General features: G+C 44.0%; 1 protein-coding gene across 7 annotated transcripts; it reads left to right on the forward strand.

Annotated features, from left to right (window-relative positions):
- Positions 1 to 753: 753 nt before the first annotated feature.
- Positions 754 to 25,037, forward strand: CBR4 (carbonyl reductase 4). Of its 7 annotated transcripts, none has more exons than XR_014265554.1 (6): positions 755 to 6,093; positions 7,468 to 7,588; positions 8,321 to 8,457; positions 11,134 to 11,268; positions 19,486 to 19,629; positions 22,216 to 22,319. XR_014265554.1 is itself a non-coding variant. In XM_082469024.1 (5 exons), exons 1-5 carry the CDS (start codon positions 5,757 to 5,759, stop codon positions 11,462 to 11,464), a joined length of 840 nt encoding a protein of 279 aa, XP_082325150.1. In that variant the 5' UTR covers positions 754 to 5,756; the 3' UTR covers positions 11,465 to 15,638. The 7 variants fall into 7 exon arrangements, 4 of the variants coding, with proteins under 4 accessions (XP_082325150.1, XP_082325151.1, XP_082325149.1 ...); XR_014265555.1 differs by lacking the exon at positions 22,216 to 22,319 and adding an exon at positions 20,472 to 22,070; XR_014265556.1 differs by lacking the exon at positions 22,216 to 22,319 and adding an exon at positions 20,213 to 20,465.
- The last annotated feature ends 504 nt before the right edge of the window (positions 25,038 to 25,541 follow it).

Raw genomic sequence — 25,541 nt, forward strand, 5'->3', positions numbered from 1 at the left:
TCACTTTCAATAAAGTCTGTTTTGGTGTTCTGTCCTCTAATAAAAATAGATGCTATAAAATGACCTTACAGTACAGTTTTTTCATGAAAAGCGAAGCCCACTGTAATACTCAGGGTGCCTTTTATGAGACCCACGAGGAGGAACCATCACTCAGACCTCTTTGCTGTACAACCAGTATATTCACTTCTTATAGAAATTACAACTTGTACTTAATCGTGTGTCCTTATTTGCTTTGACCACTAGGAAACTCGGAATCACATATGCATCTCTTCTTTAGTACTGCAGAGATTCTTACAGCATGGCTTGATTTTTATAACCTTTCCGCTGACCCCATGTTATTTTCCTTGCCTTGAGCGGTGAAGGTGGTCTCCTTTGCCCTTTAAAATTTACCCGTGTATTTCTTTTTTAAAGGGCACACATGTTTGTTAATCTGACAGCGCCTGTGGGTCAGCAGTCCTGGTGCCGCGCCTCACATACTTGGGGTCCAGGTGTGGCTGGTGCTGAATTCTCACCCGAGGCTTGGGTCCTCTTCCCATCTCACGGTTGGTTGGCAGAACACAGCTCCTTGTCCCCGTGGAACTGGAGTCCTTATTTTCTTGATGGTTTTTAGCTGGGTCTTGCTCTCAGCCTCCAATGAGCAGTTCACAGCATAGCTGTTTGCTTCCTTCCCGGAGGCCGGCAGGAACATGTCTCAGGCCCTGAATCCCCCTCAGGCTTCAGTGTCTTTGTCTTTTTTTTCCTTCAAAAAAAATTTTTTTTATTGCAGTCTAGTTGATTTACAATGTTGTGCCTATCTCTGCTGTACAGCAAAGTGACTCAGTTATACACATTACATTATATACATTCTTTTTTAATATTCTTTTCCATATGGTTTATCACAGGATATTGAATATAGTTCCCTGTGCTGTACAGTAGGACCTTGTAGTTTATTCATTCTATATATAATAGTTTGCATCTACTAACCCCAAACTCCCAGTCCATCCCTCTCCCTCTCCCTCTCCCTCCCTCTCCCCCTTGGCAACCACAAGTCTTGTTCTCTATGTCTATGAGTCTGTTTTGTAGATGGGTCTTTGCAGTGGCTTAATGTTTGAAATTACTTTGTGGCTTTTTTTGGTAAATACTGAAATGTAGCAATAATGTCTTTTGAATATTCCCAAGCCCATGAGTCCTTGAAAATATTTTTTATATATACAGTAACTTTATGTGTAAGTATGTAAGCAGTGCAAGTTTATTAGAATCCATATTTTAGATTCCACATATAAGTGATATCGTATGGTATTCGTCTTTCTCTTTCTGACTTACTTCACTTAATATGATAATCTCTAGTTGCATCCATGTTGCTACAAATGGCATTATTTCATTCTTTTTTATGGCTGAGTAGTATTCTATTGTATACCACATCTTCTTTATCCATTCATCTGTTAATGGATATTTTGGTTGTTTCCATGTTTTGGCTATTGTGAATAGTGCTGCTATGAACATAGGGGGTGCATGTATCTTTTTGAGTTATAGTTTTGTCTGGGTATATTCCCAGGAGTGGGATTGCTGGATCATATGGTAATTCTATCTTTAGTTTTCTGAGGAACCTCCATACTGTTCTCCATAATGGCTGCACCAACTTACATTCCCACCAGCAGTGTAGGAGGGTTCCCTTTCCTCCACACCCTCTCCAGCATTTGCTATTTGTAGACTTTTTAATGATGGCCATTCTGACCGGTGTGAGGTGATACCTCATTGTAGTTTTGATTTGCATCTCTCTAATTAGTGATGTTGAGCATCTTTTCATGTGCCTACTGGCCATCTGTACATCTTCTTTGGAGAAGTGCCTGTTAAGGTCTTCTGCCCATTTTTCGATTGGATTGCTTGGTTTTTGTTTTTGAGCAGGCTTCAGTGTCTTTGACTTCTCCTCTGCCACCAGCCAGAGAAAATGGTCTGGTTTAAGAGCATCACCTGATTAGACTAGACTCACCCAGATCACCTACATATTTTAAGGTTATTGAATTGGGATTTAATTACGTCTTCAAATTCTCTTCCCAGTGGTTCCTAGGGTAGTGTTGGATTGAATAGCTGGGGTGGGATGGGGAGGGTCGTCTTTAGGATTCTGCCAATCACAATCCCTATATGGAGGACTGTGCAAGTGTGAAAAGAATCATGGCATCATCTCCAAGATGTATTATTACCCTGAAAAGAGCAAGGTGTGGAACAATTGTTGTAGTGTCTGACCTTTGTATAAGAAAGAGGGTAAAACAGGAAAGAGACCTGCATTTTCTCATATTTTCAAAAAGAAAGAATGGAAGGATAAATAAAAATTTAACATTTTATAGGGGGAGGAAGAGAACAGGAAACAGAGACAAGGATGAAAGCTGTGCTTCTCTGAATGTACCTGCTTTGTGGTTTACACTTAAGAACCGTGCAAATGTTTTATATAATTAAAAGACAAAATTAAATAAAAAACCATAAAATAATCTCTAAAACTTGAAAACAACCCAGTATCGAGTCTGTGCTCTAACTCCTCAGAGAAGAAATATTTCAAGTGCTCTTAAGTCACAGTATTTTGACAGGATTGTTATATACGTTAGGCACAAAAGACAACCCCATTAAGAAACTTTAAACTGCATTCAGTGTTCTTGTTGTCAGTGTTAATATTTGTATGGCTGTGGTTGTTTTCTTCCCCAATTTTAAAAATTGTGGTAAAATACACATAGAATTTACTTTCTTAACCATTTTTAAGTGTACAGCTCAATAGTATTAAGTAACACCCATATGGTAACCTCCATCACCACCATGCCTCTCCTGAACTCTTTTCATCTTGCAAAAACATTATACCTGTTAACCGCCAACTCTCCTTTCCTCCTCCTCCCCAACCTCTGGCAATTTCCATCCTACTTTCTGTATCATTCTGACTGCTCTTAGTACCTCGTATAGGTGGAATCATACAGTATTTGTTGTTTCGTGACCGCCTTATTTCATTTAGTATAATGTCCTCAAGGTTCATCCATGTTGTAGCATATTGCAGAATTCCTTTCTAAGGGTGACTAATGTTCCAGTGTGTGTGCATGCGTGTACTACATTTTGCTTGTCCACCATCCATCAGTGGTCACTTGGGTTGCTTCTTTGTTTTCGCTATTATGAATAATGCTGTTATGAACATGGGTTTACAAATATTGCTTCAAGACCCTGCTTTCAATTCTTTTGAGAAGTGGAATTACCCAGAAGTGGAATTGCTGGATTATATGGTAAGACTATCTTTAATTTTTTTGAGGAACCACCATACCATTTTCCAGAGCAACTGTACCAGTTTACATTCCCATCAACATTGCACAAGTTTCAATTTCTCTACATCCTCGCCAATGCTTGTTATTATTAGTTATTTTTTTAATAGTAGCCATCCTAATGGATGTGAGGTTTTACTATATATTTTTGCAAGCCACTTCAGATCCCTCCAGGAGCTAGGTAGGACAAAAATGATGCTCAGTTTGCTTAGGATTTTGGTTTTGTTCTGGCTCTTCCCCTGCCTTCATTCAATCTGCATCCAGCCCTGAAATCCAGCTTCTCCATGCCTTTCTTCATCCTTCATTGCCCTCCCTCTCCTCTGAGCGCTCCTGTTGAGATAATTCTGCCCTTCATGATTGTGTGCTGCTCCTGAGTGCTTCACGTGTCGTTGTCCTGTTGCCCCCAGATGGTCTACTTTTTAGTAGTAGGGGCCACGGTTTACTTTTCTGAAACATTTAATATAAAGATTGTATCAAGTAAAATTGTAACAAATGCTCGACTTTCAGCTTATTAACCCGGAGAGCACTGAGCACATCCTCTTCAGAACTGCAGTAAGTACTTTTGTTTGTTTGCAGCAGCCGAGGATGCTCGAGGCAAGACCGTTCAGTTAGCCTTTCTTGAGCTCCTTCTGTATGTTCTTGACTGGGCACCTGCCTCAACAACAGCTCCCTTTAAGAACGGTGTGCCCGGGTGGGACAGGGGGAGGGAGGGCGGGGTCTGGGCTGAGTCTGAACCTTGTGTCCCACTCCTTCAGGCGGGTGAAACCGAGTCCCCCTAAAACTGCGTTTATGATTAACCCCTCTGTCCAAAATGTTATTCCTTTTCTTGTCCAATACCTGTTCTCCTGAAGATGCAGGAGAATCAAACAAGGGTTGTTGGGGGGGGGGTGTTGAAACTGAGCAGGACCGTGTGAGACCCTCCCGGGTATAAAAGCTTTTCCACGTCACCTATTTCTTGTTCGTAGGAAAAAGGCTTTCCGCTTCCTAGACCTTTCCTGAGTTCCAAAGGGCAGATTCCAACAGTTACTTATTAGCGGAGGGGTGCAGAAAGAAACAATAGCGCAAGATGGGGCAGAGTCCTGGTTTCTCCTCAGGGGACCTGCATAACAACCTGATACATGTCTCTGAGCTCTTCTGCAGGAACTAAGGTCCCACCCGGTGGAGGATGGTGACTTCAGGCCAAGCACAAGCACGGGGACCCAGACTGTTTGGAACCAGAGGCTGATGACTGAGATTCCTGGAACACCACCCTGTTACCTCACCACCAACCAATCAGAAGAGGGGTACACACTCCGCAGACCTCCTAGCCAATTGTGCCCATAAAAACTCCTTCCCTGAAACTGTTACCGAACCAAGTTCATGTGCCAGACACACAGTGAGGCCAACAATACTGACACGTCGGACTCCGGAGCAGAGAAGGGTTTATTGCAGGGCCATGCAAGGAGGTGGGTGCCTTGTGCCCCCCAAGCCGCCAAAGCATTTTTAAAGGCCAGGTAAGGGAGGGGGTGTGGGTGGTTGTTGCCCATTTTGTGTAGGAATCCCTTGTTCTTGCAGCTTCTCCACAAAGGTCAGGTCACGGTGTTCCTGTGAACCTCCAACGTTATTCTTCGTTCTGCAACTTTTTATCTCTGTATGAATGGAAAAGTGGTGTCCCCTTAAAGGTCAGAGCTCTGAGCACTGGCTCTCCTGTATATTTCAGGCTGCAGGCAACATTCTTAACTCAAAGTAAAAGCAACAGAATACAGAGGTTAAAGTGGAAGACACAGACCCACTATGGAGTCAGGCTTGTTCTTCCCTCTTACGGCCCTATAGGAAACATTTCTCTGCTCCAGACGCGCCCACGGTTTGGTTTGTTAGGCCTCACCCTGCGTGAGGCACATGAGCCAAGCTGGACAACAGGAAGACAAGGGTCTGCTGTGACGCTGACTCCGGTGTCCACTCCTTCACGGGAGGACCTCAGGTCTCAGCCAAACACAACCTGGAGAGTCCATCCCAGGTCCTAACGCTGTGGTCCCTGTGTCCCAACCCGGCATGGTCCTGATCTTACGACGGAACATCCAGTGTCCAGGGTGTTGGCAAAGCCGGAGCCCAGGGCCCACCGACTGCAGAGCAGCCCCTACCCCACCCACGGCACCGCGCCCGCGCCCTTCCGCCGGCACCGAGACTACAAGTACCAGCATGCAGCGCGGCCCCTTCTAGCCGGCTCTCGCGTCCCGTCTCTGTCGCCCCTGGATTTTCCCGCCCACGCTCGCGTCCGCGAAGGGCGTGGCGCCCGTAGCCCCTGCCCACTGACGTCGGCGCGCCGACGTGACGTGATGACGCGGCGCTCTGGGCGCCTCCGCCCTCCCGGGCTCCAGGCCGGCGGCGGGAGGCCTGGGGCGGCGCTTCGGTTTGTGGGAGCCGCCGTGGTGTGAAGGCGCGAGGCCGGTGGGAAGGGTCGGCCCTTGTGGCCTCCTCCTCCGGGTCTGCGGCTCCCCGTCCCAGATGGACAGGGTGTGCGCCGTGTTCGGAGGCTCCCGGGGCATCGGCAGGGCGGTGGCCCGCTTGATGGCCCAGAGAGGTTACCGACTGGCCATCGTCGCCCGGAATCTGCAGGGGGCCAGAGCCGTGGCCGGGGACCTGGGCGGTGGGTACCGACCGGAGGCGCCCCGCCTCCGCGCGGCGAGTGTGGACCGCGGCCGGTGCGGGTCCGAGAAGCCGTCGTGGGCGCCCTCCTCCCCGGGCCGGTCAGGCTCACCATGTGGGGCGCTGGGCGGTGCGTGCCGCAGGTGCGGCGCGGTTTGGCGAGGCTTCCCGCGCGCCTGCGTGTTCTTGCGCGTTGGTACGTGTGCGCATGCGCAGTCAGTGCCGGCCCAGGACGTTCGCCGCTCCTGCGGTCCTGGTTGGACCCGGTCTACTTTCCTGTGTCCAAGGCACTGACGTCACTACGTTGCTCTGGTGACCATCACCAAGGGACAATGAGATTTGTTCCGCCGGATTCCTTGTTATTGCACTTAAACTCCATTTCCCCCCGTTTATTAGGAATGGATTGTCAGTTGCTCTGCGAATTGCAGTTTCTGGAGGGTAGGGAGACAGGGTGCTGTGAGGGTCCGAGCTCGCAGCTGTTGTTGAGGTAGTAGGCGGGCCGGGAGCGGGGGCACCTGGGGCACCTGGTTCACCGTCGGGGGCGGGGGGGCACCTTTACAGGAACGTCACCGACGGCTTCACCGAAGTGATTACGTGGGCCGCGGGTACGTTATGGACCAGGGAGCATCTCAGCCATGCTTCTTGCTCAGATTCAAAGGGGCGAGAACGTGGGGGTCCTTCTGGGTCACCCCACGCCATCAGTGTTGGCTGGACAGGATAAAATCTGCTGGTTGGGTTTCAGGGGTTATGGGTCCAGCATGTCTTCAGATAAGAGCCGAGAGAGAGGCAGATGCTCTGGGGCTTTGCATTTCCTTGAATTACGTGGTCCATGAGTGACTGGTTTCCACCCAGAAAGTGTCACTTCCCGGATGACCTACTGTCTTCGAATGTTTAAGGAGATAATGTTAATGTATTAGGCAAGGTTAGCCAGAAGATAAACAATTGTTTAGTTTTTAAAAAAATCTACAGTTTAGAGTATTAAAAAGGTGTATTATTAAATAAAGAATGCTTTCTTTGAAGTGTAATTTTTTTGGTATTTAAACATTTCAAAAAAAGTGGATATGTTTAAAAAGCAGGTAAGAGTTGTTTTTAGTAAAAAAGTTTTAGCATTTTTTTTTTTAACAGCTTCCTGCTTTGTCTTATCTCTCCTAATGGTCAGGCTTGAACAATAATCATTATAATATATGTGACATAGTTAAACAAACAAAAAAATCCTAGAGTTTATTTCAGGGCCAGGAAACCATCAAAAACCTAACTGAATTAGACGTTAAGTTTCAAAAAAAGGAATATAAAACAGAGAAAACTGTTGAATTGCATAGCATGGGGTCAGTGTCAAAGCTATAAATGTTGTTAGATGAATCATACAAAGTACTTTATTTCTTTTTACCCACCTGCCCCCATCCAGTTTGTTAGACTGAACTCCATGAAATGAGGAATCGGGGAAATAATCATGTTTAATCTCATGTTCTGGATAGAACAGATCTGGCTCATAGTAGATGCTTGACAAATGTGTATTGAATCATTTTTAAATTCAAGTTATAAGTAATTCTGATCTAATTTTGTTATGTAGGAGATCATTTGGCATTGAGCTGTGATGTTGCCAAAGAACATGATGTTCAAAATACATTTGAAGAGATAGAGAAAAACTTAGGTCGAGTTAATTTCTTGGTAAATGCAGCTGGAATTAACAGGTTGGTCACAAAGTTAAGTACATTTCTATATGTCTTTTTTTCCTTCTATGTCTTTGATTAATATGAGTTAACATATTAATTAACTTGTTTTACTTCTAATTGGAAGAAGAACTATGTATTTTGAAACTTGATCTGTCAATCCACACACTTTTCATTCTTTTATATTGAGATTATAGTAAGGGTACAGTTCAGGTTTAACATTGTAATCACCGCCCATATTGAGCTGCAGAACTTTTCCAGAACCCCAGCAGGCTCTCTCAGTTTCTTCCCAATTAGTACTTCCTTATAGGTAACCATGGTCCTGACCTCTGCCACCATATATGTTTTCTCAGTTAATATTAATGGAATCAGAGTGGGTATTCTTTTTTTTTTTCTAATGAATTTAGGACAGAATATTTAGAATAATATAAAAATTTACTTTCTAAGCAAGGCATAGTGTGGCAGATACTTCATTCAAGCTATTTTGGCCACATGGCCCTACTTTGAGCAGTTAGGGGTATGTGCCCCTCTACCTGAGTGGGGTCAGGGCCTGTCCTCCAGGGGATCCTTTCTGGCTTATCAGTTGTTATTTTAGTGCCTCAAACCAAGTTTAAAATGTGCTCTCTAGGTGTTCTAGCTCAAATATAAAGCACTTCTTGTATTCTGCATTCAGGAAAAATGTTACGTATTTCTTGACTTTTTAATTTGTTTTATCCCAATTTTAAATTACATGGTTTTTGGTTTTTTTGGTAGGGATAACCTCTTAGTAAGGACAAACGCCGAAGATATGCTATCTCAGCTTCATACTAACCTCTTGGGCTCCATGCTGACCTGTAGAGCTGCCGTGAAGACGATGATTAAACAGCAGACAGGGTCCATTGTGAATGTGGGTGAGTCTGACCTCTGTGGATTTATTATTATCTCATGTACCATAAGAAAGTTATCAACTAATTTGGAACATATTTACTTGTGAAACTTGGACGGAATGTATCTTTATTATCTGTAGAAAAAGGATTGGATTAACTGACTAATCGGTAAAACAGGAATCCCCCATTTACATCCTCCTAGCGGTCAAGCAGGTGTTGTATGAGTGACGCCACCAGGTACTGGGAAAGGGACAGCACGAGCCAGGTGACCCATGACAGAAGGTGCCCAGTGGGGAGCGGCTCCGATCCGGCAGGTGGTCGCTGTGCACGAACGTGCTGCAGCTTGGCCAGCTATTCGGGTTTCTTAAGAGAAATTGGGCATCCTGGGTTTTTTTTAACTTTTAAAAATATTTATTTATTTATTTATTTTTGGCTGTGTTGGGTCTTCGTTGCTGCGCGCAGGCTTTCGTTGTGGCGAGCGGGGGCTACTCTTCGTTGTGGCGCACTGGCTTCTCACTGCAGTGACTTCTCTTGTTGTGGAGCACGGGCTCTAGGTGCACAGGCTCAGTAGTTGTGGCACGTGGGCTCAGTAGTTGTGGCTCTCGGACTCTAGAGCACAGGCTCAGTAGCTGTGGCACACGGGCTTAGTTGCTCCGCGGCACGTGGGATCTTCCTGGACCAGGGCATGAACCCGTGTCCCCTGCATTGGCAGGTGGGTTCTTAACCACTGCGCCACCAGGGAAGTCCGAACATCCTGATTTTTATGTAAAACCGAATTTTCAAACTGTGGCCAAGAAATTAAAAACTTTTTGATAGTGGGGGCTAAAAAGTGATTTCTACAGCTGTTGCATGGGTCACTAATAAATCTAGTTCAGAGGTCTAAGAGGAGGTTTACTTAAGAGAATAACCTTTTCAGTTTTTTAGGATGGATGTAAGTAACTCCTAGTCTTCAGTTCACCTGCCCCACAGGGCAGACAGACTGTAGAATGTGCCTATAGACCTTAAAATGCAAAGTGGCTTGAAGTTGTATTTCAGTCTGACAGTTTGAAAATAGCAGCATGCCATCTGCCTTTTAAGTGGTGATACCGTAGAAGGCCACAGAAGGGGGGTGCTGCTCTGTGAAAGTCAGTGACCCTGTTCTTTCTAATGCAGGAGATGTCTTTCCAAGCCAGAATATAGGGTGTGTATATATAGGGTGTTAAACCAGAATATAAGGGTTTTTTAAGCCAGAATATAGGGTTTTTCTTTTTTGAAAATGAGAAAAAGAAAGAATACTGTGCTAATAAGAAGTAGAACATTTTTGGCATTTACCCTTAAAAATGTGAGAGGTCAGTTTTCTTATAAAAGCTTAGTAAATGAGTTGACCTTTGCCATCTAACACAGCCAGATATGATTTGGGTTCTTGTAAGCTGGTACACTGGCCTGTATGTTTCACCTGATAACATGGAGTGTATTTGTTTAACTCTAAAATATCCCCCTTTTAGATATATATAAAAAGCCCATATCAGTCCTTTGTTTACATGCAAACTTTTAGACTCGTGCTGAAAGTAAATAAAAATAGAGTATTGAAAATAAACTAGGGGACTCTTATCACAGAGGGGACTACTTTAAACTGCGAGAAAGTCCATTGTGTTTCTGAAGTTATCACTCTGACAGGTGAACTGTAGCGTATGGCCTGAAATAAAGCTGCTCCGGCCTCATGCTCGGCCTTTCCTCTTAAGCCTGCGTTGTTCTTTCTTTTTTGTGTCTCTCCTTGTTTTTCTTTCTCCCCAAACCCCTTTCTGTGTCCACCTGCATTTCCTGTGTCTGATGTGTCTTTTCTCTCTTTCTGTGCTTCATATTTCTCTTCCTTTGTCATTAACTGGCATGTGACATCTAACGTGGTTAAATATTTTAATATTGGACTTGTTGATTATAATTTGAGAAGTATTTGGAATGTTCTCTTTTTCTAAAATTAAATTACTTTCTCAAAAATTTTCTGAGGCTCTTGATTAATTTTTATATCATGAGTACAGGTCACTGGTTGAGAAAATTATTTCCCCAATTTCTCTTCTGCAAGAATTTATTTCCATACAATTGATACTTGAATTACAAATTATTCTTTCATATTCATATAAATGAAGCCACCCAAGAATCTTTATAGTAGGCAGTACAGGTTAATACATCACTGAAGGTAACTAAATTGCAATTTTACAGATAGTTTGCAATTGAAACTTTGCTAATTTAGATTGATAGTAGTTGAAATTTAGTAAAATTTATCCTCAGATGAACTATTGTTTTTAGGTGGAAATAAATACTTCCTTATGTGTGTGGTAGAATCATAAAATCAGCCTTTATCTGACTTTTTTTCTGGTTTTAACCTTTTCCTACTGGAAGCCTTTGTAACTATTGTAGAATTTTCATCATGTTTGACCTCCTCAGAGATGAGAATGGGTTCCTGTCACTTAATGGATCTGTTCTCAACCCCTGCCTGGCACTCAGGGTTTCCCGTGAGCTTCTTTAGGATCCTGTTTTCTCTGTGTATCTGAGCAGACTCAGACCCTAAGTCTTACTACTCAAATGACAATGGTTAGGATTCCTAGTTTTAGCAAAGGACAGGGTAGAATAGTTTGTACCTTGTTTGTTTACTGCAGAGTATCTGAACATTCAGAATAGTAACCCCATTAATTGGTTTGAATTTGCTCTCATTTCTTTTTCCAGGAAGCGTTGCAGGTGTAAAAGGCAGTTCTGGCCAATCCGTGTACAGCGCCAGCAAAGGCGGGCTAGTTGCATTCTCACGCGCTCTTGCTAAAGAAGTAGCAAGAAAGAAAATTAGAGTGAATGTAGTTGCGCCAGGTCAGTAGGAACTTCTTTTTTCTTTTAATTTATATGCATCTGTGGCTTTTTACAATAACAGTAAAGACTGTTTTTGTGTCTGTAAGTACGTCATCACCATCAGGCACTTCTCAGAGGTGCTGGGACAGGAGCAGGGGACCCGCACTGTTACTCAGCCCTGGAGCATGCCGCCCAGGAGGGCGTGACCTCGGTCTGACGGGACTCGGGGCCGGGACGCTGCATCTGTACTAAAACCACAAGAGAAACTTCTCACTTAAAAGTCAGTTGTATTTAAGTTAAGAACGCTCAAGAGCTGAATGTAAGAATTTCAAGTAAGTGGGCTGGGGAGTACTGGTAGCATACACCCTGCAGGTGAACGGGTCCACCTTTGTGTCCCTTTGGAGAACTGTTTCCATTTTATTGTCTTTCTCCTCTTCTTGGGACGTTTCGTTGATTTGCTGCTCACTGGGATGCAGTATTTGTTAATTTAGACTTTGTCAGTTTGTCAAAGCAGAACTTTCCAAGTAACGCATCTATCACCTAACATATTCCATACGTCTAGATTAAAGAAATAACACATCTTTATATCTAAAATATCTGAATAGCTCTATAACACAGTGTGCTTTTAATAACAGTGTGAGCCAGAGGAGATAATCCAACAAGGCTGTGTAGATGATGTCATTTGCACATTTCATGCAGTAATCCCCTACAATAACTGACGTACTGATGACCTCAGAGACACTGCTGGTTCAGTTCCAGGCACCACGGCAGAGTGCATGTCACAATGAAGCGAGTCAACAAACCTTTTGGTTTCCCAGTGCATATATAAGCTATGTTTACACTATACTATAGTCTATTAAGTGTGCAGTAACACTATATCTATAAAAACAGTGTTCATACCTTAATTGCAAAATACTTTATTGCTAAAAAATGCTAACCATCATCTGAGCCTTCAGTGAGTCAAGTTGTAGTGCTAACATCAAAGACCGCTGATTACAGATACCACAGCAAATACGGTAATAATGAAACAGTTTGAAATATTTTGAGAATTACCAAAATGTGATGCAGAGACATGAAGTGAGCAAATGCTATTGGAAAAATGGCGCCAATAGACTTGCCTGATCCCGGGTTGCCCAAAACCTTCAACTTGTAAAAAAACGCAGTGTCTGCAAAGTGCAATAAAACGAGGTCTGCCTGTACTCCAGAAAGCCAGTGTTTGTAGAGAGAAAGAATGATCAGAGGTCACGTATGTTTGTTTTCAAAATGGAGAAGATGCCTTTCACTGGGTGTCACTGTGCCCCAGAGAGCTACCCCTTATTCACGTTAGAATTTCAACACAAAGAAAAATTTGAAGGAAAAAAGATATTTTACGCAGACTCAGGAGGAAGAAACGTCTTTTGAAAAGTCACTCTGGGAAGTAGTAGGTTGTAACAGTGATTTTAGCTGTGGTTGCCTCTTTAGTGAGCGAAGGGGGCGCTCTGAGGCCTGCTGTGTGATGGTGCGGGGGGCAGTGGTGGCACGTGGTAACAGAAGTGAGGGCATGCACGCCGGCCCCCCGCAGGTTCTAGCCCGTGTGCAGGAGGTATTGCTCAGAGGAACTCAGGCTGCGAAAATCCGACCTGTTTGGGAGTGGCCAACGATGAAGGTGGTTAGAGAGGTGGCAATTTAACGAATCTTCAGGAGTAGAAGTCACAGGGAGGGGGGAGCTCGCAGTAGAGCTGGCCGCCTATGGAGAATCCATCAGGAACACTGGTGTTCTTGTGAAGCCTGTAGGAAGACCAAGCCAGCAGGGCGCAGGTCACCTGGAAGACAAAGCTAATGTGATGTGGGCTCAGTGCCACGGCAGTCAGAGCCTTCTGAAGAAGGCGAGGGGGACGTGCTATAAAGTGCACCTGTTCCTTTCACTGTGCTGACTAGGGGCATTCCACACGAGTTGAAAGTATTGATGGATTAAATAGGACGCAAAGCCAATTTAGCCTGGTTGGTCTGTTACAGGTAATTGGAAAATATTGAAACAAAATGATGAGAATTATAGTTTAGGTTGCCAAAGGCTAAAGAAATTCTCCAACTTGTGCTAAGACTTTTAAAATAAATTCGAATGTACAACTTACAGCTGGTTTGTTGCTTTTCAAATTAGTTGCCCCAGTTTGTAACCAAGTTTATTCCGTTCGGTAGCGGTCTGCACCCGTGAACACAAAGCATTCTACAAATGACTGAAGTCTCACTTTAAACTTAGATTTCCACTGTGTGACGAGTGACCTTCAGGGCAGAAGGGAGAGGGGGTGGAGTGACTGGGGACGCACTCCTTCAAGGCAGAGCTGCAGAACCAGCCTCCGCCTGGACCAGAACAGGCGCAGGGTCAGGAGGAAAAACTTTTGCTGAAGCGCAATTCAAAAAGGTTAAATTGCCCCAAAGCTCCAGTTTTAGACACACGTCTCCGTTTCTGATGTCCACACGTTTTGAGGCTCCTGGGAGTAACTGAAACAGCCAGCGAGCACGCAGGCGCCAGAAGACAGCACTGTGGGTGCACGGAGTCCACAGGATGGTGGGAGCAGGTGCGAGCGCTTCAGAGTATGTACGTGAAAACGTGTCAGGTGCTCCCAAACGTGGAAGGCAAAGTCTCCGGGACTGTCCTGTCACTGTCCTGTCGGACTAGGCCAGAACCACTGAGAGTGTGAGTACTAAGTACGGTGCTTCTAAGATGAGTCAGAAACGAACCAGGTAGCGTCCCAAGGTGTACAAACCAGTTAAGCACATATAAAGTTAGTACTGGTCCAGTTAGAAATACAAAATGAAAATTATGGAAGCTGCCTCAAATACCTGGGGTTCCACAAATTTACAAGCAGACCTGTGTAACAAAGTAGACTCTAGTTTTAAGGAAACATTGCAGTTCAGTATTCCAAACACAGTCTCAGGTCCCAGTGGTAACCTCAGAAATCACTTGTCTGGAGAGTAGAACCATTTATATGTTTGTACAAATTTGCAGATAACAAAATAAAAAAGTAGAAAAGACCTGTCCAAGGCTGACGTTTAGTCTGGTTTTTTTTTTTCCAAAAGAGTTGACAAGTCCACGAATTGAGCAGGTTGATATCCAGCTCTTGGTTCTCGTGTGAGCTGTGTGGCAGTGGAGCCAGTCCCAAGCGGCTCCCTGGAGGTGTAGACAGAGAGCTGGGGTGGCTCACAGCGCACGGGGGACATGAGAGCGTGGCGGCGTGAGAAAGTGTGCACTTTGCCTAGCCCAGATGCATGTCAGAGCGCACGCACACACGCACACACACCACAAACACACACGCTTATGTATTTGTCAGACATACACACATTTGTGTGTTTATCTAAAACTTATTAAAATAACTATTGATTATGGTGTTTGTTTTATGGAGAAGGAAGCCATTCATTAGCCTGTGAATTGATACTCATAGATATGAGTAGTTTAGAACCTGAATACTTCTGAAATGATTAGAAATAGTTCTAAAATGATCAGAAAAAGTTCTAAAATGAGTAGTTCTAAAATGATTGCGAAAAAAATCAAGTAATGAACTGGTGCCTAGAAAAAAATTTCTTGTACCTTATATTTTATATAAGATCTTTATTTTTAAATTTTGCACTGATTATGGGATAATGTTAGGTGGACAGGATCTTAGTGATGATTTATTCCAGTCATCTTAACTGTTTAGAAGACTGGGCCCCAAGAGACAGAGTGAGTTGCCCAAGGTTCCCCAGCTAGTTTTTGGTGGAACTGTTACAAAAGCTTTATCTTTTGATTACCAGCTAAGGAAGGCTTGAAAATCATGACCCCTTAGATTTGTTTTATATCATTACAAGATTTAGGTCTCTTTGTCCTTTTGCTATTATGTTCTGTCTAAAATATCTGGAATCTTCCAATTTTATAACTTTTACCTTTACATTATTTGCCTTTTGACAAATTACTAGTTGATAAAAATCGCCTGGATTAGTTAAGAGACTAATAAAAAAGTGCTAAAACTCAAATCTACATCATCACTCATTAGCTGGTGTGATAGAAGGTTTGGTTAGTGGGTTGTTGAGGACAGTGAGTGTTCTGTGTCTCTGCCAGTCGCCGTGGGACCTTTGTCCCAGCTTGCTGTGGGCACTGGGGCTGGCCCGCTGGGGGCTCGTAAGGAGGAGGCTGAAGTCCACCCTGGCCGCTCTGCTCTGTGGGCCCTAGAGCTGGTGTTGCGTTTGGCACCAGTGCTGAACCAGCAGGGACCAGGGAATTGTTGGAATGTCCTGGCAGGCCTCTTGCTCTACAGTGTTCCTTCGTCCCAATTCATTGTTTAGTCAGAGACCAGCTGAGTTCAAGCATTCCAAATCCATGAACATTTGATAAATGACTCGATTTAGATACATTCATTTTTGGGGGGAAAAAAAGAAAATCTCAAAGCTGCACTGTGGTCTTGGCACTGCTTTCTGTGTGTGTGTGCTTTGTGCAGCCCGACTGATTTTCGTGTTAGCCGAGTTTAACCATGTATAGAGTAGATGATTTGTGGCTTGGGGCAGCATGTATGTGCTTCCCTCTGTTTTAGGGACTGCAGTAGTGTGGGTGATGAAGAGTTAACTCTAGGTCACGATGATCTCAAAGCTGGATGGTTTCAGGGTAGTGCAAGTGCTCCTACTCCTGATTCTAATCATTTGTTCAGCAGACTTCCTGAGTGTCCCCTGTATGTGAGGGCTGGCAACGCTCCAAAATTGCAAACACGAATAAGCTATTTCTGCCACAAGGAAAGAAGTACAGTGGGAAAGACAGGTGTATAGACAGATAATTACAGTGCCATGTGATGAATGCCAAGCAGGTACCCCTGTGATGCCGTGGAAACGCTGGAGAAGGAATGCTTAATTTTGTCAGAGTTAATTAGTTGTCAAGGCAACAGGCTAAATAGTGCAAATCCAGTTTGTATATAAAGGGAAATTTTATGAGTGTTAGGGATGTGTGTTTGTATAGCCTTTCCTAAAGATCTTACTTTCTAGTGCAGTTTACACTGAAGGAAAGAAAAAACCTGTTGCTAAAAAATGTGGACACTGAGTAGGGTGACCTTTATTATCTTGGCTGTAGTGTAATATATTATGTTGGCTGCGCTACAAGCATGGTGTGAATATGCTTCATTAATTAGAAGCAAAGTACAAGTTGAAATGGTAGCATTAAATCGAGTCTATGGATTATTTATTAACTTTATTTTAGATAGTAATTTCAACTAGATTCTTCAGATCCTTTAACAGAGTTGATAGACATCAGAATTGATATGTTTATTTTTAATGTTAGTTTTCCTCGTCACCTGCAAATGGAGTTTCCAATTAAGTTAAAAACAGTTAAAAAGCAAATCATAATAGGAAAAAACAAGGAACAAGCAAAATAATAAATTAGGCTATCATTTGCTGCCTAATATTTTTAACTTTTTAAAGATAAGTTAGTTGCTAAGCTTTGGTATTACATTAACTATAAATTTCTCATCATGGATAAGTGTTACTGATTGGAAAATATTGAATATGAGAAACAGAATATTTGGTAAATTGAAACTATATTGGATGCATTGCTTTTAAAAATGTGTTTTCAATAGATAACACAAATATGTACCAAATTCAAAAGTACAAAAAGGCATAGAGTGAAAAGTGAGTCTTCTCCGGCCATTCAGTTCTTTCCTCAGAGGCAACCAACCACAGTCAGCTAGTTCTCTCTGTATTTCATATATAAGTCAGTAGAGCATATATATATATATATATATATATATATATATATATATATATATGTACTGTTGACTGAAAAAAAAAGCACAACCTAAAAGTTGAGAATTAGGTTTTATTTGGCAGACTTTCTGAGGACTTAAGCCCGGGATGCAGCCTCTCAGACAGCTCCGAGGGGCTGCTCCCAAGAGGTAAGCGGGGAGCCAGGATGTAGAGGAGTGTTTGCAACAAAGGCCAGGTAGTCGGAACATCAAAAGATGACTGTTAATTAAAGAAAACCAGGCATCTCAAGTTAAGGAATTTAGCGCTTTTCTGTGTATGGGAAGATGCAAGAGTCTGGGCTCACTGAAATCATTCCTTTGATCTGCACCTCAGCTCTCTGGGGCCAGTGTTGTGTGCTTTCCTATCTGTCCCATCCTGAGTCCCCTCAGGGCTCACCATTGGGGGCAGCTGTAGTGGCTTGATGGCTGCAACAGCCTTTGTTTACTTTTTTTTTGGCACTGAGGCTTGTGGGATCTCAGTCCCCAGACCAGGGATTGAACCCGTGCCCCCTGCAGTGGAAGCACAGAGTCCTAACCACTGGACCACCAGGGAAGTCCAGCCTTTGTTTACTGATATGGCAGGCAACATTTTTCATTCACACTACATATTTTTAAGAAAACACAAATTGGTCATACTATTCACAATGTTCTGTACCTTGCTTTACTCATAGAACAATCTATTTTGGAGTTGATTCCATATAGAGAACTGCTTCACTTTTTAAAATAACAGTTCTATGGAAATATAACTCACATACCTCATAATTCACCCATTTAAAGTGTCCAGTTCAGTGGGTTTAGTGTAGTCACAGAATTGTTCCATCATCACCATGATACATTTGAGAACATCGAATTTTCATCATCCCAAAAGAAACCCTGTAGCCGTGAGCATTCACTCCCCATTTCCCGCCAATCTCCCCAGCCTTTAGCAACCACTCATCTACTTTCTGTCTCTGTCATACGAAGTGTGGTCTTTTGTGACTGCTTCGCTATTTTTAATGGCTGAGTTAAAAGACAATAATGTCTGTTTTATGGGTGCACCGTAATTCATTTAACCTGTGCCTCTCATTGGGCACTTCGGTTGTTTCTGATCTTTTGCTGGTCCGACTAGTAATGCAGTGACAGTACTTGTAAGTGATTTATTTTGCACATGGGTGAGTATATATATATGAGTGTCATCTTGGGACTGAACCTGCCGGGGCTCAAAGGGTATGTGCACTTAACATCTGGACAGATGGTTCAGCAGTCATGTATTTCTACAGGGTACCCTAAGTGTTTTGCTCCCTCTCCCCCCTTTTTTTAGCTGCAGAGCTTTTATGTTTACTCCTGGGACAAAGTCTTGCTGGCAGATTCTTGCAGAAGCTTGAAGCTACTTAAAACAGATATTGCTCTAGGTGCTGTTGTGTGCTGTTCAGTGTGGTGTTGATTTTTTACACTGCTTCCCTGTACGCTTTTACAAGCATAATATTAGGACATACAAATTTGTTCTGGTTAAAATCTTGGTCTAGATTTTGGCAACAGCCTTGTTTTATCTCCCTAAAAAAGTGTCTGGGATTATTTTAATTCCTTCTAGGTCCTAGGAACTTATATCAGAGAATGGACATCTAAGAGAGAGCCATATCAGACAGTGCACATCCCACAATTGGTAGTACTGGTGTCTAAAACTGGCTAAAGTCCTGGCGTCTTATTTAAATATAAGCTCTCTGCTGTATATCAAAATATTCAAAACTAAAATAGTGACCAAGTCATATGGAAGTGAGATGCTGTTTATTTATACTCTATAGCTAGCCAAAAATGGGTCAAGGAAGTACATTTCCTTGGGAGCTGACCAAATACAAGCTCTCGCTGGACAAGAACCGCACACTTGCTTTTCTGAGAAAGAGCTTCCTGTTCCTGTAGAGCTCCTGTCTTGCAGAGGTGCGCTGAGCGTGTCACCACGGGTGTGGAGCTGCAGCAGCGGCGTCCTTGTTCTCAGTTAGCCGAGCGCCTGTGCTCAGTTATCTCGCTGGCTTAAGGCGTGACCGCTTTGCAGCCCGCCGAAGCCTCTGACTCCCATAGGCGGCCCACAGTGACGTCACCTGTGCACAGTGGCACCAGCTGGGCGTCTGTAATTTTCATAACCCAGCTTGAAAGGGGTTGTAAACATGTATGTGGTCAAATGAGTAGTAACGTGAAATTTCCAGAGCCTTATAAATAAAGTGGGAGAGCGCTAGGGGAGGGCATCCTCTGGGGCCGAGGAGAGATCATAAATTGGGAAACAACACAGGCACAAAAACGGGTGTGTGCAGTGTTTACAAATGACTAATATCTCTGCTCAGGTCCTACGAGATTTGATAGAGAGTCTAGGAGACTTTATATGCAGTGCCCTGGTTGTGGATATACTTATAATTAAGGATCATGTAATTCATGAGCTGTAGCATAAAATGATAGTGAAATTTGGTAGAGCCTGGACTACTTTATCACTAGAGACTAGCTTCATGTTTTTGTTTGATTTCTGATAAATTAGGGGACGATATATATGAATTTGAAGAAGCTGCAGATAGAGTTTTAGGGCAGTAAAACTGCTCTGCACGAGACTGTAGTGGTGGATACGTGATGAGATGCATTTGTGAGAACATAGACCTGTCCAACGCAAAGGGCGGCCCCTGAGGTAAACCACGACTTCACTTAATAGCGTATCAGTCAGTGTTGGTTCACCAGATGCAGTGCGCTAAGGCAGGGTGTTAATAATTGGGGGGTGCCCGGGGAAGGCGGTGTGATGTGAGGTATGTGGGGACTCCCTCCACTTTCTGATCAGGTTTTTTGTAAACCTAAAGCTGCTCTAAAAAATACAGTCTGTTAATTTAAGAAGAAGAAAAAAAAGCTGCTGACAGTGAGAGGGCAGTGCTTGCGTGTGGGACAGGCTCCCGCCCTCTGTACCCGACCTCACGGTCCAGGGGGAGAAGCCAGCGCTGGGGACGGCTTCGGCTTCCCTCCCTCTCAGCCCGGCCTCCACCCCCCGCTGCACTCTGAGGCTTTCAGCGCAGGGTCCAGCGCTGGCCGACAGCTGTCCTGTGAGGCCTGTCCGTCCGGCTGTCCGTTCCCACTGGGAGAGGCCGTGGAACTCCCCCTGTGAAATGACGCCCTGACCCTCCCCTCGGTGGGAGCGGTGGAGGGAGAGCCGGCCCGCGGGGCGGGGGCCCGAGCAGCCTGACCCGGTGCTGGACCCGCGGGCTCCGCTCTCTCCTCGACAGATCTGACCCCTCACGGACGTGAGTCCAGGCCGTGGTGTCGGACGAGGCCTGTCTCCTGTCAGAAGCACGCGTGTGTCAGTCTGTCTGCCGCGGTGGCTGGCTCCCGTGGCTCTCTGGAGGACCAGGTCTGTCCCACGGCCGCATCTCCGTGGCAGAGGCCTGTCTGCCTTCTCCCCGTTTCACTGCCTGGATCTCCCTTCCCGTCTGCGGTCTGCCTTCCAGCACCTCGCGCCCTGTTCCAGATCTGCCTTTTTCCCAGGGTGAAAACACTTCCGGTGGCCTCTCACAGACCGTGTGGCCTTACATCCCCCCAGAAGCAGGGCACCTCAGTTCCCTTCAGCACAGCCTGGGTAACAACCCGGTGCTTGCTGAGCAGGAGCTCTTCCAGCCACGCGGCTGCAGCGTAAGAACTGAGGGCCTTTGAGGGGAAACACGACGACCCGTGACGAGGCATAGCTTCATGCTGGGGTCGGAGCTGTGCAGAGCTGAAGTCCGCCGTTCTCAGTCTACTGCCCCTGTTTCACGAGACACGAGCAGCCTGCGGTTTAGACGGGGCGCGGTGCCCAGCCGTTGGCTTGCAGAGTGCAGCAGAGCGGGGGACGGAAGCTAGCGGGGGGTGTCCTCAGCCAGTGCTCTGCTTGCCGCGAAATGCCGCCTCTGAGAGGACGTCAGCAGAGCCGCCTAGAAGTTGAGCTAACCGGTAGTCGCGAGGTCTTTCTTGCAGCGCGTTTTTACTGTAGTTTATTGAGGTCTGTTTTGTTTTTTAAGATTAAAGTGCATCATTGATTTTCTGCCAGTGGTTGAGAGTTAGTGGGGAAATATTTTATGCCAATTTTGCTAGAATTCAAAACAACCTTAGAGTAAATAATTGTATCATGAACTCTTTGAGAAGATGACCTGGATATTTAAATGTTAGATTCGTGATTTATTCAGTCGACGTTGTAAGCATGTGAAGTGCGTTCTCTTCCTGATTCTCTTTTCTGAGTCACCTTTGACCCTGAAGTGTATCCAGAGGCTTCGGATCCGGGAGCCCTGCGACCCTGCTTGTTGGGTAGCCGCAGCCCGTGCAGTACTGGGATCTTCCTGTAGGTGGAGCTACGCTCACAGCGCACCCATGACGCGGTTTCATCACAGCTGTACTTTGCCTTCTTTTTTTAAGTCTAAATGATGAGTAGCGTACAGAATGCTGATTATAGAAGTTATTGGTAATATGTATTCATATGTGTCAGACTAATCTCACAAGATTTCCTTAATAGATATGCAGTTCTTCTGTGCTATGAACCATTTAGAACTGGTGCTCCATATATTATGTCACTTTAACTACAGCTCTTGCTACTTGAGAACATGTTCTCTGCAAGCCTTATTGCACACAGCACTGCCGTGTTAACTTTAAAATTTTAAAATTTTCTGTGTATACTTGCATCAGGATTGGATAATTCCATTAGATTCTTTTCTTATAGGAACATTGGAAATACTGGTCTTTCTAATCATCAGCTATCTTAGATATAGCACATGAAACTAATTTTTGTCAGAACTGCCAAATCAGGTCATGTGACCACGTTTGTGATGCTTTCCTTCCCTCTACTCCCCCACTCCACCCCTAATCAAGTGAAAATTAATCAGTTGTGTGGTTCTTTGTGTTCACCTCTATCAGGATATTCACCCAAGTTCCTTTTGTTATAATTAGGGGTGCAAGTGAGTGTTTCCTCCCTAGGTTACAGGTTCCTTAAGGAATGGAATTTTTATTCATGTTTATATCTATCCACTCATATTGTGCTATGAGTTGGGTCAAATATTTTAGTGTTCAGTAAATGTTCATTGGGTTAAATTGAATAAAAAATGAGGACTTGGGTACTGATTGCTAGCGAAACTCTTTATTTCCTAAACAAGGTTTATTAATCATCTCAAATTTTCAGCAGCGAATTTATTTTTTTTTTTTGAAATTGAGCAAGTGTCTTAGTGTCTGCCCTTTTCAACTAAATGAGCAAACATTTCTCTTTCAGGATTTGTTCATACAGATATGACGAAAGACTTGAAAGAAGAACATTTAAAGAAAAACATCCTTCTTGGGAGGTTTGGAGACCCCCTTGATGTGGCCCATGCAGTCGTGTTTCTTTTAGAGTCTCCGTACATTACAGGGCACGTCCTGGTGGTGGACGGAGGCTTGCAGCTCACCATGTAGCCGACTAATATGGCTATTATTAGAGTCAAGGGCACATATTGTTATACCTGCATTCGCTAATCAAACCTACTGATGCTACAAATGTTGATTTCTATCTTTATAAGAATATGTCTGTAGAGGACAGTGTGTGACCAGCTGTGCTTTCTAAATGACACGTACCTTCCAGGCTGCAGCAGTGTTAGTGTGTAGTCGCCCCTCGGTACCCACAGGGGTCTGCCCCAGGAGCCCCAGAGTCTTCAGATGCTCCGGTCCCTTACATACCGTAGCCTCCACAGTATTTGCATATAACCTACATATACTTTAAATCATCTTTAGATTATGCATAATACCTAACACAGTGTCAACGCTGTGTAAATAATTGAAGTACAGTGGAAATGCAATGTATTTTTGGAATTTGTGGAATTTTTTTTTTAATATTTTCTATCCGTGGTTGGTTGAATCCATGGATGTGGAAGTCATGGATGCCAAGGGCTGACTGTGTAGGTATTTTGCAAGTGATATAAACAGATGTTATCTTAATTTATACATTTTATGGCAAAAGTGGGAAAAATTATATGGTCTAATTGTCATTAGTTATTTCGTTTTATCAGGCTGAATACTCCAGAAGTTAACCTTGGAGGCCATTGCCAAAGTAAGAGTATTTACAGGGAATGGATAGGTGTCAATACCTTAGCAGCCCTGCTAGAGTTAAACATTGTATCATCCCTTTTGCCCCTTGGACAGTCATTTGATTTACAGGTTGAAAATGAATGTGGAGTTTGGTTTCTTTGAGTGGCATTGCTCCTCCTTGAGCCACTGGGCACAATAAACTGCAAGTGCAAGTGTGGACAGTTGACCCATCCTGTGGAAATTCTCAAAGATGGTGAGGGTTAACCCTTACTGTTTTAATACCTGGTACAGTTGTGAGCTGCGTAGATCTCATCAACTTAGGAAGTGGAAGTGTTTTGTTTTTTTAAATCCACAAAAACAGTTTAGCAGGCTACTTAAAAACAGCAATAATAATATTCTTGCCTGACATTTTAGAAAACTAGTAATTATGAACAATCATAAATAAGTAAATATGCAGTAACAGTGAGTTAAATGTCTTACAAGGAACAGGTTAAGCATTAGTCTTAAAAGAAGATGTTTGCCTGAGGTTAGAGATGAAGACACAAACTGAGTGAGAACATCAGATGGCATCTACTTTGCATTGAACTGTTTTGTGGGGAATATCGTGATCATTTTAAATGTCACTGGATTCATGTTGATTTTTATAATTTGTCATTTTAAAATGTTTTAAATATTTATTGCACCTTAAACAGCAATCTTTTTACAGTCTTATTGGAGCCGAAATGATTTATGTAAACAGATTTAATTTTATATTGAAAGTCGGTGCAAACGTATTAATAGGATATATTAAATGAATGCAGAGTAATAAAAGTAAAATAAAGTCAAATCTGTGTTCCAAATCAAGATTCCTGATTCCTTAAAAATTCTTTTGCACTGATCTTCAAAATAGCCTTCTTTACTTCGAGAAGTCTGTTTAGGACGTGAGCAAGCCAGTTAAGTGTAAGTTACTATTGTGACCGGACGGTCTGCTCACCGCAGGCACGGCGGTGCACAGACCGCGCTCAGGCGTGCACAGTGCCCGGCGCTCGCAGGGAAGCAGCGGTCGGGGCGGTGTCCGGCGTCCTGCGCACGGAGCACGCGCTTCTGCAGCGCCGCCTGCCCACAGGCCTTGCCGGGCGGCCGCGGGCCAGCGCCCTCCTCAGACTCACGTGCTCCGGACCCCGTGGGCCCGCCTCGGCTGGTGGTCGGCAAGGAAGCAGGTGCCACTGGAACGAATGGCGCTGAGGTGTGGCTTATGGATGGATTTAACCTTCAAGTGTGTATATTCACACGTCAAGACATGACCCCTTTTGAAGCGTCCACCCGCTCCCGCCCACATGGAATTTCTGGAAGGTGGAGCGAGGCCTTAAACAGGTGCAGCCAGCCGCCCCCGCCCCTCAGGTGACGTCTCCATTGGCGCCCACCGCCCGGGTGGGATGTGTTTCGTGCTCTCATCCTGGTGCTGAAATGGGTTGCCAGCTGTTGCTCATATTCAGAGATTGAAGAACTTCAGTGAAGTCTTAACAAGATAACTCAGCTGCAGCTCTTATATGGCTCTTAGGAGCCTGCAATCCAGTCTGTGTTGAGTACTTGTTAGGAAATGGTTTATGGTTAAAGCCAGTGTTAACGTGTTTGCATGGGACGTTTTTAAATTTGTGCTTTTCATATTTAGTTTTGGCTGCGTTGGGTCTTTGTTGCTATTCGCGGGCTTTCTCTAGTTGTGGTGAGCGGGCTTCTCATTGCAGTGGCTTCTCGTTGCAGAGCACGGGCTCTACGCACTTGGGCTTCAGTAGTTGTGGCGCACGGGGTTAGTTGCTCCGTGGCATGTGGGATCTTCCTGGACCAGGGCTCGAACCCGTGTCCCCTGCATTGGCAGGCGGATTCCCAACCACTGCGCCACCAGGGAAGCCCCCATATTCAGTTTATAAGAGGGTTTTTAACTGCTTTCTAAGAGAGAATATATGTTGTAAATTTCGGGGCAATAATTTATGTGAAGAAGATGATTTAATGTGTATGCTTCTGTTATCTGGAATAAAGGGAGAAGATTACTCTGGACATTAAAGAGTTATGCCTTACATTGCTGAAACATTTTTCCAAGCTTTTTAGATGGAAGTATGTGTAAGTTGAAAGGTCTTACCACTGCCGTAACTTGACAAACATACTACGAAGTATTTAATAATTTTTAAGTTTCTTTTATATTAATTTTATCTTTCAATTACATTGCAAGCTCCTGAGGGCAGAAACCATACGGTGTTTTCATTCTTTTCGTTTTAGTTAAATAACTCACTAAATATTGGTTGAATACCTACTAAGTGTCTTGTACATCTTTTGATTCCTCCACCTTACCCGCTTAGCTCTGAGAACATCTGGTACATCCCAGAACTACACTGATAAATCCTTTTATATGTTTTGATTCAAGATCAACAGTCGTTACATTGTGCTATAGTGGAGGGAGGGGTGGGTCATTGAAATATCAATACATCTGTTCCTTCAGTACACATCCTGGAATATTCTGTGACTCCTTTTTTGGCCATTTATCTCTGACTTTGATGCTTACTT

Source organism: Balaenoptera physalus (genome assembly GCF_965194825.1).
Source record: "Balaenoptera physalus genome assembly, chromosome: 7".
Taxonomy (NCBI): Eukaryota; Metazoa; Chordata; class Mammalia; order Artiodactyla; family Balaenopteridae; genus Balaenoptera; species Balaenoptera physalus.

What these genes read in the sequence shown, in the direction of transcription:
- CBR4 (XM_082469023.1), top strand. Translation starts at nt 5,757, where the DNA reads ATGGACAGGGTGTGCGCCGTGTTCGGAGGCTCCCGGGGCATCGGCAGG. An exon ending in AATGCAGCTGGAATTAACAG is followed by an intron (nt 7,589 to 8,320) that starts GTTGGTCACAAA and finishes TTTTTTTGGTAG; the next exon opens with GGATAACCTCTTAGTAAGGA. An exon ending in AGTGAATGTAGTTGCGCCAG is followed by an intron (nt 11,269 to 22,215) that starts GTCAGTAGGAAC and finishes TTTCTCTTTCAG; the next exon opens with GATTTGTTCATACAGATATG.